This window comes from Esox lucius, chromosome 7 (assembly GCF_011004845.1).
Source record: "Esox lucius isolate fEsoLuc1 chromosome 7, fEsoLuc1.pri, whole genome shotgun sequence".
NCBI classification, from domain to species: Eukaryota; Metazoa; Chordata; class Actinopteri; order Esociformes; family Esocidae; genus Esox; species Esox lucius.
In genome coordinates this window covers 45,320,780-45,336,677 of record NC_047575.1, presented here as the reverse complement: position 1 = coordinate 45,336,677, position 15,898 = coordinate 45,320,780, and the positions used below count along the sequence as shown (strand labels likewise).

The window sequence follows — 15,898 nt, the reverse complement described above, 5'->3', positions numbered from 1 at the left end:
TTTAAACGCAAAGTCCGGCTTAATACTTGTGTTATGCTGGCTTATTAATGTGTGTAATTCCTATGGTGATCCAGCAGAATATCCACCAGTCAGAATATCAACTCAGCCATGACCTTCATTCAGAATGCCAATTATGGTTAGGAGAATATTTAAATCTGACATACAGCTCCGGATAAAATTATGTAAGTTATGTATGTAAGTCAATACCATGAGATAATCAATCCATAATTATGACAGGACAAGTATTTGTTATGAGGTATATGTAAATTCTAAAATAATTAAGCCTTTATTATGAGACAGTCAGCCAAAGGTGACATTTTCAAATAATAATTGAAATAAGTCATTACAAGATATGTGAGACATTATTGTGAGAATGCAAGTCAAAATTCTTCGATTTAGATGGTTAGCATTACCTCAACATTATAAGATATACTGTGTGTCATAATCATGAAATATTTAAGTAATTATTATAGTAAAATTGAGCCAACATTTAGAGAAACTGTATGTTAATCATAAACATGAGATTATCAGACGGAGCTGCACATTCTCCAGAGAAAGGCCCATCTACTTCAAAACTGTTGATGACTCCTCGGTGCCCCCCACCCAAGGTGCAAAGAACGTTGACGAGATCCTGGACGGCACTGTGTCATGTTCTGCAAACATCAAAGCACTGAACATCAAAGCACTGAACCCTGTAGCAAGGTGTGTTAGTCATTATTGGGACCACATATGTCATGATTGCAGTGTACACCCATCAGCCATAACATTATGACCACTGACAGGTGACGTGAATAACACTGATACACCCATCAGCCATAACATTATGACCACTGACAGGTGACGTGAACAACACTGATACACCCATCAGCCATAACATTATGACCACTGACAGGTGAAGTGAATAACAATGATACACCCATCAGCCATAACATTATGACCACTGACAGGTGAAGTGAATAACACTGATACACCCTTCAGCCATAACATTATGACCACTGACAGGTGACGTGAATAACACTGATACACCCATCAGCCATAACATTATGACCACTGACAGGTGAAGTGAATAACACTGATACACCCATCAGCCATAACATTATGACCACTGACAGGTGACGTGAATAACACTGATACACCCATCAGCCATAACATTATGACCACTGACAGGTGACGTGAATAACACTGATACACCCATCAGCCATAACATTATGACCACTGACAGGTGACGTGAATAACACTGATACACCCATGAGCCATAACATTATGACCACTGACAGGTGAAGTGAATAACACTGATACACCCATCAGCCATAACATTATGACCACTGACAGGTGACGTGAATAACACTGATACACCCATCAGCCATAACATTATGACCACTGACAGGTGACGTGAATAACACTGATACACCCATCAGCCATAACATTATGACCACTAACAGGTGAGGTGAATAACACTGATACACCCATCAGCCATAACATTATGACCACTGACAGGTGAAGTGAATAACACTGATACACCCATCAACCATAACATTATGACCACTGACAGGTGACGTGAATAACACTGATAATCTCGTTATCATGGCACCTGTCAGTGACCACTGATTAGATTAGATTCAACTTTATTGTCATTGAACAGTACAAGTAGATTACAACAAAATGCAGTTAGCATCTAACTAGAAGTGAAAATAGAAGAGGGCAGAAAATGTAAGTATGTAAGATATTACAAGTATTAAGTATATGTATAAGTGGAATGTGTAGATGTGCATTGAAGGCAAATGCAGTACAAATGGCAATACTCAATGTGCTCAGTAAGATCATTAGTTCTATTCATGAGATAGTAAGTTATTATGATATGGTAAATCATAATTACTAAATAGGAAGTTTTTATTTTGAAGTACATGTAGACAATTTATGGTTGGTTCAAACATTATTTGACCTATGATTTGTGAGCAAATAGCCATTGATTCCTGTAGGATGTTATGATGAAGTGTCTCATGTTCAGTGGCCTGACCCCACCAGATTCCAAAAAGAAAACATTGTTTTTACTATGTTCTTTGTAATCAATGGAATTGTAAACAATAAAGGCCATCGCTAGGGAGTTCATCCTAGCCACTGAAATTCAACACTACTGTTGTTTGCTCCTTGGGGTTTAAGGCCGGGTGTTTTTGTAAAAGCACTTTGTGACAACTGCTGTTGTAAATAGGGCTTTATAAATACATTTGATTGACTGATTGATTGATCTTGGTTGGGGCACCCAGAAGCCGACCCTGGACATGAACTATTCCATTCAAACACAACATGTTTTTTAATGGAAAAATGTTTTCTAAGTGAACTGAGGTTGGGTCACGGCCGTGGGACTATAGATCTGCCGTAGCATCAACGACAACAGAGGAGTAAAGGTTGCATGATGTCACAACCCGTTCTAGCACCAGAGTAAACACATGGAACAAAGTGGCCCAGAATACACTGAGAAACTTATATAAAACCTCCCTCCTGACGGAGCCAAATGCACCTGGATTGTGAGATCCACTGTGACGGTGGGGGGACGGCTTGGACAACGCACACAGTGAGAGAGGTTCTGTCCCGTCCCCTCCTAGCATGTGGGGAAAAGACCACGAGGCCCAAACTGCACACAGTGTCCACACAGGGCTGTAAGCTGGCTGACACTGAGTGTGTGTGTGTGTGTGTGTTTCGGACTAGTGCCAAAAAACAAGTGGATAAATCAAGAAAATTACACAAGTGCTGACATCTGCGAAGGAATAGCCAAGCTGTGCTCCTGTCGCTCACGTGCTTTCTTCCCACTCAGTCCGAATGCACTTCTGTTGGCACAGTTTGAAACAAGTCCTTAAGACGATAAAAGTGTGTAGAACTGTGGGCTCCCTAGAGACCCGCTAATTATTCTCTAGGATGAATTGATTATCCTGCAAATTCACTTAGACATATAAACTGTAGACAGATACTTTCCCTAATATTAGCAAAAGTCCCTAACAAAATGTTATCATATGATTATCATGGTATGTCTTACATAAAAGTTGTAAAAAAGGATGGTTTCCATAGGCAGCCCCCATCGTCACGCCACACTCTTTTAACTCCGTTTGTTTCTGCACATTCCCCTTTCCAAAGAGAGGGGATACTGAGGAACCTCTGCCTTGTGGTGAGAGTGACCGTTCCTCGGGCACATCTGGGCAGAGGGGTCCTGGATGGGGGGCAACCTCCGGGTGCCACTGTGTGTAATGAACCCCCCACCCCCCACAAAAACGTGTGAGAAAAGTCTGAGGGGCAGTTAAACGAACAGATGCACCACGGCTTTGCGGAGGAATGGGGGGCCTCTGAGGGCCAACTCTGGGTCTAACGTGCAGCTGTGCTCTAATGGCGGTGAGGGGAGGGGGCATCCACCCCCCCCGCCCATTTCAGTAATTACTCTGGTGATTTATAATGTCCACAAAACGAATGCAATGTCAGCTAAGACTTTCTCCCTGTCGTTCTGCAGTGAACATACAATTTCACACTAGATTACCAGGGTTCTCCAAGGAACCCACATTTAATTGCTACATATCTGAGGCCAAAAGTGCTGTGTCACTTGGTTTCTTACACAATGCACAGTTCAACCCCGTGTTCTCTCTCCTCAGTGAGGGATTGAGTACATCTGGGCAGAGTTTATTTTATTCATTTGTCATACATATTCTTTACACTTACATTCTTTACACAGGATAATACATTATTGGCTTTCTATGTCTTATAAAGAGGACAAAAACTTTGAAATGATTGCGTAATAATATTTATATATATAAATAAATAAATCTAATCAGACAGTCTTGACTGTATGTTGTAGTTTGTGGCCTTACTGCAAGCAGCCAGTTACATAACAGAGCGGAACAAAACAATCAGTCTGACAGGTGACCAGCCAGATCCCCAGATGGGCTGTATACCATGTACTTCCCAAGATCCAACAATAGCCATTTTGTCAGATCAAAAGACAAAGCTGAAGGAGGACGTCCCTGAGCTCGTTCAGGTCACTTGGCCACCTAGTGGGTTCTGGCTTACATTTCAGACAGTGCCGATATATTTTGCTACGGCACCGCCTTGCTCTGTCTCTTTTGTTTTCGGATGGTTGCGGCTGTCTGAAACACACATTCGGTCACCCCGTAGCAGTTCAAATTATGTGCCGGTGTTGACACCATCTGGTCGTGAATTGGCATTGCTTTCGATCGAGTTACGGGCGTAATGCACAAAGAATTTGTCTCGACTCGATTTAGCCAAAATGCGATCGGTTCGGGATTAAGACAGTCGTGGCGAGCACACGCTGTGACCCGAACGTCAGGTAAAAATAACAGGAAGCGAGGACGACAGACTTCCATCCAGAGTGGAGCCAAGGAATTAAATTCCTTCCCGTAATTTCTGATTACTCACGCCAGACAGCTGACAATGGTAGCGTTGAGACCAGCATCGTGTTCCCCCAGATGGATGGACTGTAGCAAAGCGAAAAGTATCTTAATTAGCGAGAGCAGACGCCAAGGATGGCTGGGGTCACGGAGCCACACCCCCTACTTCTGTAAACCTGACACATAACTCGGACACCACCAGGACATTCATTCGGTGCGTGCGTGCGTGCGTGTATGTTGGGGTCTCGATTTCAGTAGGTGAGCCTTTGCAGCAAACAAATTGGCTCCATTCGATGTCCAGTGCTTCACTTCTCCTAAATCCTTAACAGTCTACCACAACTTCCTTAGGCCATACCTCAGATTTGTACATTTTGGCAGGGCCAGGTGGATGGAGGTCTCAGAATTGAAGAGAGCAAGGCCTGCTTGGCCGTTGTCTGTGGTGTGGCACATCACGCCTGCTAGTCCGCACGTCCTCCCGGGTGAGGCAGTGAATGACCGATGCAGCTCCATCCAAGCTGCTCTGACAACTCAACCTTTGTCCCAGACAGACGGGACCTCTGCTCATCCAGAGCCCCCCCCCCCCCCACACACACACCACTTTAGAGCAGCACTGTAGGGCTGAGGAGCTGAGCCTCCGTAACACGGCTGAGGGCAGAGAGAGAAATATAGCGTGGATGTGTTGAGACACAGTAACATGCCATGCTCGCAGTCACTGCCAATTATCCTGCCCCCCCCCCCCCCCCCCCCCCCCCCAAAAAAAAAAAACACACCACAGCCACTAGTTTCATAACCTGGGTTGCGCTCCAGAACTCCAGATGTTAAGTCTCAAACCAGCAGACTGTAGCACTCCCTTTTATGGCAGGCTAAGGTTTGGCCCAGGAATGTGTCCTGAAAAAAGAACCAGTGCGCCTCCCTCCCCTCAAAACATCTCACTGATTGTGCTCAAGTCCACCATGGATTCCAACTGGATAATAATACCGAGATCATCACTGTAATCTGAAGAAAAGAATACAGGCAACTTTCAGAGTTTTTCAATCATTTAATGTAAGACAAGCTCAGAGACAACGTCTGACAAAAACAGTGCAGGACACTTTCCACTGACCCAGTTTAAAACATCATGGGGCAATGAAAGGATTTCTAACAAAGCATTGATTTATTGGATATAAACATTAAGAATATTCACCAGCGTCAGAATTAAAAAAAAAATACTTTGTTAATGAGCTATCTACAAAAAGAATGTGCATGACACAAAGACTAACATTAAACATCAGTTTTATTTAAGGTCAAATGTTTTGACAGAGGTATACAATTCAAGTCAGTTCTTTAACGTACTAATAACATGGTGTTGGGTCAATGATCTGATATATAAAACAAGACATTTTAAATTAAATATACAGATGTTATATAGAAAGCTTTCTTCAAAGAGTACGCTCATCATTGGAGCATTGAGACTGACACGAAGAAACAAAACCATCAGAACATCTCTTCTGTCACTATACATTGGTGGCCATTTTCTGGAGGGAACGTTGTTTTATACAAATGTGAATTAGAGATGATGCAAGACATGCTATGTGATCATTTGAAAATATTTTAACGGTCAAGCTGATCTACCCCCTAAAAAAACTAAGGCTACTTTTGGCTTTTAAGAAATACAAAAGGGAACATTCTTTTAATTAAATAACCACAAAAAAAAAACGATGAGTACCTTTTTGTCCTCAAAGAAATAGATTTCACATTAGCCTCCTGCCAAACACCATAATGTGTCATTTTCACAATTTCTCAGACTTAGTAGTTGGGTGCATTAGTTCATAGTTGTTCACATCCAGCATCACGACAGCTAAACCCCATAATGTGGTTACTTCACACGAAGAAGTAACAGGAGTTGTGCAAACCTTTTACAAAGCCCTTGGGTGCATTAGTTCATAGTTGTTCACATCCAGCATCACGACAGCTAAACCCCATAATGTGGTTACTTCACACGAAGAAGTAACAGGAGTTGTGCAAACCTTTTACAAAGCCCTTGCTACACAACACCCTCAAAACATCTTTAAAGTTGGAGGCCCTCATCCAGCCTGATGGAGTTCTAGAAAATTCTACTTTCATAAAAAAAGATGTAACCTGAAATATAAGGAAAGAAGACAAACTGTGAGATGTTAGTACTTTAAAAAGATTAAAGTTCAATATCAATAATAATGTAATTTCAGTAATCAAACACCTCAGGGTGTTTTGGGACCAGTGTGTATAGACTGACCTCAGGCTGTTTTGGGGACCAGTGTGTATAGACTGACCTCAGGCTGTTTTGGGGACCAGTGTGTATAGACTGACCTCAGGCTGTTTTGGGACCAGTGTGTATAGACTGACCTCAGGCTGTTTTGGGACCAGTGTGTATAGACTGACCTTAAGGTGTTTTGGGACCAGTGTGGCTTGCAGCTTCCTGCTGCTCTGTGTCCAACTGAGTGTTGGATGGACCCTCCTCCTTCTTCTCAGCAGACAAGAAGTCATGAATGGCATCCTCAATGTGGGGCCTGAAGGTGTGATTCAACTTTGGATCCACCACCTGTGTGATGATTCTGTCCACTCCAGACTCCAGCATGCCTGATCTGACACACATACAAACACAGACCTTTGAGTAAAACAAGGGATTTATAAAACCAAGACACATTTCCAGTAGCCTATATGACGCTGTTCGCCTTTAACCAACTGTTGGCTTACAATTGACACATTAGCTTGGTTCAAGCATTGTGCTAACAGCTGTTGTTTCGTTGGCAAACTCAAAGTAGAATGGTGGTGTGTTTCACTAACATGGATTTGGCTAATTTCAGTTCTCGATTTGACTATAATGTTTACAAAAAAATAAATAAAGTTTTGCTCCACATTTCCATAAATTTTTCTCCAATCCTTGATTGACACAGGTTAGTTTCATTATCAAGCCATCTGGCCTGAAGGAGGGTCCCCAATCTGACACGGGACCAAGGCCAATAACAGAATAGCCGATTCATCTCATTTGGCCAGAGATGTTCTGTTAAGAAATATTTTTGGAGGTTTCTTTGACTTTTCTCTGTTCCATTCCTTAGATGTGGGTTAGGAATGCTCATGTTTATGATTACCCAAGTCTTTTCCAGATTTACTATCTCAAAAAAATACTTTATTATTAACATAGAAAAGCAGCAAAAGTCAATATTTTAAGTACACAGCCACTTAAGACATTCTCATATTTATATATTTTTTACCCTCTAAATCAAGTGCCATAGATCTAGTACAGTTGTTGGGTTACTTTTTAATCTGTAGTGACCACATGTTTGTAAGATTTTCAGTAAAAAGGTAATCATTTACAGTGAGGGTAAAAAGTATTTGATCCCCTGCTGATTTTGTACGTTTGCCCACTGACAAAGAAATTGTCAGTCTATAATTTTTATGGTAGGTTTATTTGAACAGTGAGAGACAGAATAGCAACAAGAAAATCCAGAAAAACACATGTCAAAAATGTTATATATTGATTTGCATTTTAATGAGTGAAATAAGTATTTCATCCCCTCTCAATCAGAAAGATTTCTGTCTCCCAGGTGTCATTTATACAGGTAACGAGCTGAGATTAGGAGCACACTCTTAAAAGGAGTGCTCCTAATCTCAGTTTGTGACCTGTATAAAAGACACCTGTCTACAGAAGCAATCAATCAATCAGATTCCAAACTCTCCACCATGGCCAAGACCAAAGAGCTGTCCAAGGATGTCAGGGACAAGATTGTAGACCTACACACGGCTGAAATGGGCTACAAGACCATCGCCAAGCAGCTTGGTGAGAATGTTGGTGCGATTATTTGCAAATGAAAGAAACACAAAAGAAATGACAATCTCCCTCAGTCTGGGGCTCCATGCAAGATCTCACCTCATGGAGTTGCAATGATCATGAGAATGGTGAGGAATCAACCCAGAACTACACGGGAGGATCTTGTGAATGATCAAGGCAGCTGGGACCATAGTCACCAAGAAAACAATTGGTAACACACTATGCCATGAAGGACTGAAATCCTGCAGCGCCCACAAGGCCCCCTGCTAAAGAAATTACATGTACAGGCCTGTCTGAAGTTTGTCAATGAACATCTGAATGATTCAGAGGAGAACTGGGTGAAAGTGTTGTGGTCAGATGAGACCAAAATCGAGCTCTTTGGCATCAACTCAATTCGCCATGTTTGGAGGAGGAGGAGGAATGCTGCCTATGACCCCAAGAACACCATCCCCACCACCAAACATGGATGTGGAAACATTATGTTTTGGGGGTGTTTTTCTGCTAAGGGGACAGGACAACTTCACTGCATCAAAGGGACGATGGACGGGGCCATGTACCGTCAAATCTTGGGTGAGAAGATTGTTGCCAAGGCAACAAAGGAGTGGCTCAAGAGGAAGCACCTTAAGGTCCTGGAGTGCCCTAGCCAGTCTCCAGACCTTAACCCCATAGAAAATCTGTGGAGGGAGCTGAAGGTTCGAGTTGCCAAACATCACTCTCAAAACCTTAATGATTTGGAGGAGAGGAGTGGGACAAAATCCCTCCTGAGATGTGTGCAAACCTGGTGGCCAACTACAAGAAACATCTGACCTCTGTGATTGCCAACAAGAGTTTTGCCACCAAGTACTAAGTCATGTTTTGAGTCAATACATTTTTCCCCTCACTGTATGTTATTTAGCAGTCACGGTTATCCAGAGTGACACTTACAGTATTGAGTACAAACATTTGAATACAAATGTTCATATTCCAGGGGGAATCAAGCATGGGCCTTGATGCTGCCAGGACACAACCAGTCTATCTACCAGAAGCCTAGTAAACCAACAAGTTGTTGACACGCAAACCGCTCACATTCAGACATGGACAATCCTGTTGCCTTTTCATATTGCTGCCGGAAACATGAAGGACACTGTTCATGACTTATGGGACAAATTCGAATAATTAAGATCGTCAGCTGATTGGAAAGTTTGGTACATTATTGAATTACTGCTGAATCCCGTTTTGACATGTGGGTTCAGGGATTCCATCTGTGGTACCTGCATCACAGATTCAAACAACTCAGTCATAGGGCATCATCCTGCCGGGTGGGCATCAGCCTGCCGGGTGGGCATCATCCTGCCGGGTGGGCATCAGTCGGCCGGGTGGGCATCAGTCGGCCGGGTGTTCTTACACAATAACTTTTACTTGGGGTAAAGGTAAAAAGGATTTTTGGAACGCCTTTTATTTTACCAAAAGCTGGTCACTATTAGCCTCCAACGCTGCACAATTTGTCCTATAAATGAATACAACCGGGAGAATAGCTAGGATGGTAAACTCTCATACAATTATTAGGTCTTACATACATGGAGTCAACAGTATGCTCCCTGACACCTTTCTCATGTCTGGTATTACCTTCTAGTGTGCTCACTACTTTCAAAGGTTTGCTGCTTTGACAGCTTTATTCCCAAGACCTTAACCTAGGTTCTGGAACCTTTGAGACCCTCTCTGAGGTCCTGGAAGTTCTGATTGACAATTGATCTCTTGGCCTTATTTTGACCACAAAAAATGAATCTAGATGTTTTGGAAAAAGACGAGAGGTTCCCTCAAATAACTTACGGCTCAGCAAATTGGCATACACCCTACATTTAGAAAGGATTCGGGATATTCTGAGCAACAAATTATCTACATTTGAAAATATTTGGCAGCCCTTCCTCTCTTATTTGGAACATGTTGCACCATAATTACATTCTAAATTACACCCAATATAGTACATGCTTCCATTCTGGTGCTTTACTCGCGGTTGAATGAGCCAGTCCATCACTAGAGGAGTGAGGGAGGGGTTTATGGTTGGTGGGACAGGAGGGGGTCTTGGAAAGTCTTGGGAATGGAAAAGCGTGGGAATGGTTTATTTTTGTGTGCCGTTTGTACTTTCTTTTTGGATGCAATGCTTCTTCTATGACTGCCACCTTGTTTACTTCCATATGCAAAAAAAAAAAACTGACATGATTCCTGAATAATTTATTTTCTGCATGTTTAAAAAATAAAAAACAATCCTGCAAGAGTTGCGAACTGATTTAACAGCTGCAGAGATTAATCTGATTTGACTGAAATAACTAAGACTCCATAATTTGCTGCATTTTTAGGAGGGTTCCGGAGCTACATTTGAAGCCCTGATCCTCATGACAGGCTGGTCTTCAGAGGAGACACCTAGCGGTTTAATAAAACAATTGTTTTATATATATATATATATATATATATATATATATATATATATATATATATATATATATATAATGACTCAAATCCAATTTGTCACGTCTATCCTCACAAATTGGCGAGTTTTCATTCCCGTAAAGGGGGGAAAAGGTAGATTCTGTTGCAGCAGGTAGTAGGTCACATTGACATAATGCTGAAGCCGGGCGACGTAATTGGGGCAACGCTTCATCTCCGTTACACACATGCTTGGCGCATTGCCGCCATCAAACGTTTGTCAGCATCGGTTATGTTTGATGACTTGAACATAACTTGTCCATCTCAAGTGAGTTCCCAATAGTAAATAAGTGACTTGGCTCCTTTCAATTATTCCACCTGGAATGGAACGATCTTATAAAACACTGCATGTTTCAACAGAAACATGTTTGTTTGTGCTTGAAATATATCATGTCCATACGAAGAAAGCTCCAGTAATTAAATGGTGTTTTTAAAAGTAGAATCCATCCAATTCCATTACTTTGTTCAGGTATATGACCACATCTGTTTTAAATGATTCCAACAAATCCCATTTAGAAACAGAACAAGCAATTAGATGTTAATTTCCGATAGACTTTAGTGGAAAAAGGCAATAGTTTCCCCGCTTATTTCAGAAGGACCATTGTAAATTCACTAATCCCCCTTCCAAAGGGGATAATGGGTACTGAACTGGTCGCTGAAGCCGAAGGTGGTGGGTTCACTGCTCTATCTTGCCAACAACATATTTTTTTCATGAAGTACACATCCTTGTATACAGAACTGTCACATCATACAATAATCATCTTTATATTTTGTGGTGTATTTTGACAGTTATGGTATGAACGACTGGATATACAGTATATAACCTTGCTGTGAAACACTATACAAAGACAGAGGAGATAAAGCTGGCAGAGAAACACAAACTGAAAAGTTTAAGTGGGGAATTGCACCCACTTAATGAAGCCTCCAATTGCTACTTTTTAAATTCTTTACAGTATTTTTTGGCCAAAACACTATTTCGACAAAATAAAGATTACTGATTAATGGAAATAGATTGTATTCCCTTGAATCCCAAACAAGCCCTGCGGCCGTATGCACATGGAGTGCCCTCTGTTGTCATTTGTTGTTCACAAAGCATGGAAGGGGCAGCAACGTGTTCATTTGGGACTGAAAATTCGTTTGAAGGGAAACGATGGAGGGTGATTTTAAGGTCAAACTGGTTTCATAACAGGAAAGAGATTCGAGCAAAACGCAAACAGCAACCAGCCTGGTTATCGCGGAGTGTTCACAGTTGGCGATGTGTGTAATCATGACGTGTATCGAAAGAGCCCACTGCTTCCCAGACCATGGTCGCACATCTCTGCGTTGTGTGGCCCAGTTTGCTTGTCAATGCTACATTGTCATTGGAAATGAATGGGAGCGCCACCTCCACAGTGCGTGGCTGCGTCAGTTATGTCCTTACCTTCCAGGTACGTAAAAGCCCAAATCACACGACAGACGAACGTCAACGGTGTTATTATTGGGCACGTAATTTTGAAGTGGTCAATTCACATTAGGCGCACCACTATTGCAAACGTCCTTCTTTGTTTATTTAGCTATATTGACACCTAGCTAGGGACTTCGTGTTGAAAGGTATTTATCATGGTCAAGCAGTGGTTGACTAGGGCCTTCTAATTTTAGGCAAACAGCATCCCGGTTCCTTTTTTTAGGGCATGCCGTAGCCTATTAACATAATCCAATGTGCGATTCGTCCGTTTAGGCACTTATTTTATCCGAAGTCAAGCTGTGGGTAAAAGTGAGTGTTGGACTATTTGTAATATTAATAACTTGATGATTAGATAACATTACCCCTGTTGAAATCTAACTAAATTGTCTTCAGTTTATTAATTTAACAGGTCAACTACAGCCTACTGTACTGATTGGATTTATACATCTACAGTCACCCAAACTGAGATTGACTTTGAAGTTATCAACTTCAACACAAGCTAATCTTAATCGAACCTAACTTCCATTGAGAGAGAAAAAAAAAACCTTGTCGCTTAAGAATTCATGAAGTTTACTCAATAATTTAATAAAGAAACTCAGAAAACTCACAGGTGCAAAAAAAAAAGGTAAGAGTGTGATGTAATAATAAAAGAAGGTAAAATGCGGAGTGATGTAATAACCACAACTAAAGAATATGAAATATGTGAACATGCTATCAGAAAGGAACGAAGTGGGTAGCTACATTGTACCTAAGGAATAAAACATTTAGTCCATTTTTGTTTTGTCTACTTATATTTTAATTGGGTATTTTTGTTTGATGCCCGAAGATACCAGTCCGACTTTTACAATAAGTTTACGTTTTGCCATGATCATTCATCTTAACTAGACCAATATAATTCATGTGATAGTGTCGTTTTCCAATAAACACAGATAATACAACTACTATCATAGAATGTTTCCAATCATTACACGCGGCACTTTTAAGATAAGCATCTTGTCCCAGTGGACCTAATTTGGAGTGGCAAGTATTTTTCCTGCGAGGAAAGAGCAGTTTTGAGCTGAGCGATGGGAAAGACATGGAGCGGTGCAGCAGAGCATAAACTTTGCTCAGAGTGCAATGAGCGAGATTTCCATCAGCTCTACTCACATACTATAGTTGTTACCACTTAATATAATATTTCTTATGATCTTCAAGAAATACGTTTGTATTCAATGTGTGCCTAGCACGAACATGTGTTTAGTATTCAGTGTGTGTTTGTCAAACCTCGGATGGACAACAAAACAGTAGGCGGGGTCAACCCCGCCCACATTGAGCCTAGCCTGGAACTGCACACTGCAGTCAGGGGTTTCTCAGCGAAGTGGTGCTAAAGTGAACGAGTTGGTAACATACTGTTGGAAAGTTGGGAATCCACACTGGAAGTCTTTATATGAACATTGTCATTGTTGTTTCAAGGGATGAGTTTAGCAAGCGCCTGACGCAACATGTCAGTGATCGCTGGTGGGAGCACTATTACCTGCTTATAATCCTTGAGCAACATATTCCCACCTCTTCTGCTTATTTAATCTGGCTTTTTGAAACTACGCAAATCACATGTTGTTAAAACATACTACTAGAACGTTGTCTGTTGTCAAATAGATTGGTACCATCAAACATTGATTTTTTCATTCACTAAATTTACTTAATATTTAACTTAAAAAGTGCAGCCTAAACTAGAAAAACTGGCAGTAGACGTGACAGGTTTTCTAGTTCTTTACAACGTGACTCAATAGCAAGGAGATTCCATTTATTTTTTACCCATAATGCTGATAAGGAATGAAAATCAGGATGCTTCCCCTTCAGACAAAAGTGCAAAGATAATTTTCTATATTTAATTGACATTAAGAATCTCTACCTAATCTTTTCCAATTTTCATTTGAGTATGATTACCTTTCTGACATTACCTACGACGTTTATTAATAGTAAAATAAATGTTTCAGTGGTTCTTTACGTGTGAATGCATTTCATAGAATGGATGCACATATTTTGAAAGGAACGATTATCTATTTGAGTACTGAAGCTTTCTTCATAAGACCATGTAACGTTCAAGGTTACAAAAAAATGCTGCAAAATCCTCCTGTCACTCCTACAAGCGTGCAACTCTACGCGGAAGGCAGGGTTACGCTGATATCAGTAGCTAAACCATTATATACCGTCGAAACATGCAAAGTAGCCACTCACTGAAGTACACTTTGCCTTAGTCCATTTCGCACTTGGTTTTTGTTGATTGATGGGTTCCAATCTTGAGTGCTCAAATGAGTCGAGACGAAGTTGTCTACTTTTTGTCGCAGATTCTGGTAGGCAGGCTGGTGAGAACAAGAACAACAAAACCAGTTGAAACGATAACAAACCGTTTTCGCCAGCCTGTTTCAGTGGCTGTAATGTTATGTTTGTTTACGACATTGACTTTGCTTACAAACACAGGACTAAGACAAGCCGAAATGTTACTTAAACAATGGGCATAACATAAGTCGTGTAAAGTAACAGATGTTTTAAAAATAGTCAATGGATAACTACGTGTAGCACTGTAAAATTTAGTTACAAGCTATCTAAGCTAAAAACAACAGGGCGGGACAAAAATAAAGCGTGAACGTTTGTAGGTAGTCAGAGGACGTTATATACCTTGGTATCCACATCTGCCAGACAGTCTCTGCGGAACTCGTCAAAAAGGCCTCGGTTCTTCAGATGTTCTACGATGAGACCAATAAGCTGCGGATCCCCGGGAGGAAGATTCACCGCGTTACCACTGGCACCGTCTGCCATACCGATGTTTGTCTATTATCAGCAATTAAAATAAGCTCTTTCGTCCATACAATCCAATAGTGATCTATACTATAGCTCTACGTATACAAAACAAAGTTACTGCTAAGCACAATGTGGTTAACAGTATAAAATATGGATATATGTGATGATATCCTTCTCAACACGGAAGTTCCTCTCACGTTGCTTTGCATTTGCATCTTGGGAAGTGTAGTACATGATTGGTACTTCTGTAGGCGTAAAGGATGCTTTGTAACCAAGTGAGACGTAAGAATGTAGGGATCCAATTAAATTGCTGCTAGTATTGCTTATTCAATTTAGCAAAAGAGAGTGGGAAATCTATAATTACTAATGGGAGGCTCATCTAAAAATTGCCTTGATCAAAGCATTTTCTGCGGAAATGAACTTCCGTGTATTATAACTTAGTAAAATATAAAAATATGTTAGGTGTAAATGCATGATATTTGGCCCACATTGGCATTTTAAGATGAGCACATATGTATGTACAGTATATCAAATGTACAGCATGTCACATGTTTTTCTGGTTTAACCTGTTATATGCCCAAACATGCCAAAAGCAGTACATAGAATCTACAAAGCAAATTAAAGCAATGTCCATATGTAGTATTTGGGCTCATGGGATTACTGCTTTTTGCACAGTTCATTGATCAAATCATGTAAAATCATGTGAAATTATCATATTTATAAAAAAAAAAAGTATTTTATATATGAGTATATAGACAAATGTCATAAAAAAGAATGAAATCCAAACCTGCCTGTGACCACCAGTGAATACCAGCAGCCTTTCACCACAGGGACTGAGACCTTTGTTAGAAACATTGCCAGGCTCGTAGATGGGCTGTCCGGTAAGAGGAGGGGACAGGGTTATAGATAAGGGGGTGCCTTTCCATGTCGTTCTACTGAAGCGGTTGTGGGCTATCAACCCCATATGCATGTGAATGTGCTGCTGCGCTGAGCAAAACACACACACACTCACAAAGATATTTTATAGGACATGCA

General features: G+C 40.9%; 1 protein-coding gene and 1 long non-coding RNA gene across 3 annotated transcripts; both read right to left on the bottom strand.

Moving 5' to 3' along the window:
• Window positions 1-438: 438 nt before the first annotated feature.
• Window positions 439-4,906, bottom strand: LOC109615985. Its single transcript, XR_002197027.3, has 4 exons — window positions 4,417-4,906; window positions 3,032-3,230; window positions 2,742-2,825; window positions 439-653 (listed from the first exon to the last, which is right to left on the bottom strand). It is a non-coding gene; the product is annotated as an uncharacterized LOC109615985 (long non-coding RNA).
• Window positions 4,907-5,412: 506 nt separating this feature from the next.
• On the bottom strand, window positions 5,413-15,086 carry bod1 (biorientation of chromosomes in cell division 1). Of its 2 annotated transcripts, XR_002197026.2 has the most exons (5): window positions 14,741-15,086; window positions 14,300-14,424; window positions 6,786-6,988; window positions 6,395-6,506; window positions 5,413-6,280 (listed from the first exon to the last, which is right to left on the bottom strand). XR_002197026.2 is itself a non-coding variant. In XM_010871141.3 (4 exons), the coding sequence occupies exons 1-3, from the start codon at window positions 14,879-14,881 to the stop codon at window positions 6,787-6,789; spliced, it is 468 nt and encodes a 155-aa protein (XP_010869443.1). In that variant the 5' UTR covers window positions 14,882-15,086; the 3' UTR covers window positions 5,644-6,506; window position 6,786. The 2 variants fall into 2 exon arrangements, 1 of the variants encoding a protein (XP_010869443.1); XM_010871141.3 differs by having other exon boundaries at window positions 5,644-6,506.
• Window positions 15,087-15,898: the final 812 nt, after the last annotated feature.

What these genes read in the sequence shown, in the direction of transcription:
- bod1 (XM_010871141.3), bottom strand. Translation starts at nt 14,881, where the DNA reads ATGGCAGACGGTGCCAGTGGTAACGCGGTGAATCTTCCTCCCGGGGAT. An exon ending in TGGCAGATGTGGATACCAAG is followed by an intron (nt 14,425 to 14,740) that starts GTATATAACGTC and finishes TGTTCTCACCAG; the next exon opens with CCTGCCTACCAGAATCTGCG. An exon ending in CTAAGGCAAAGTGTACTTCA is followed by an intron (nt 6,989 to 14,299) that starts GTGAGTGGCTAC and finishes TATGTGTGTCAG; the next exon opens with ATCAGGCATGCTGGAGTCTG.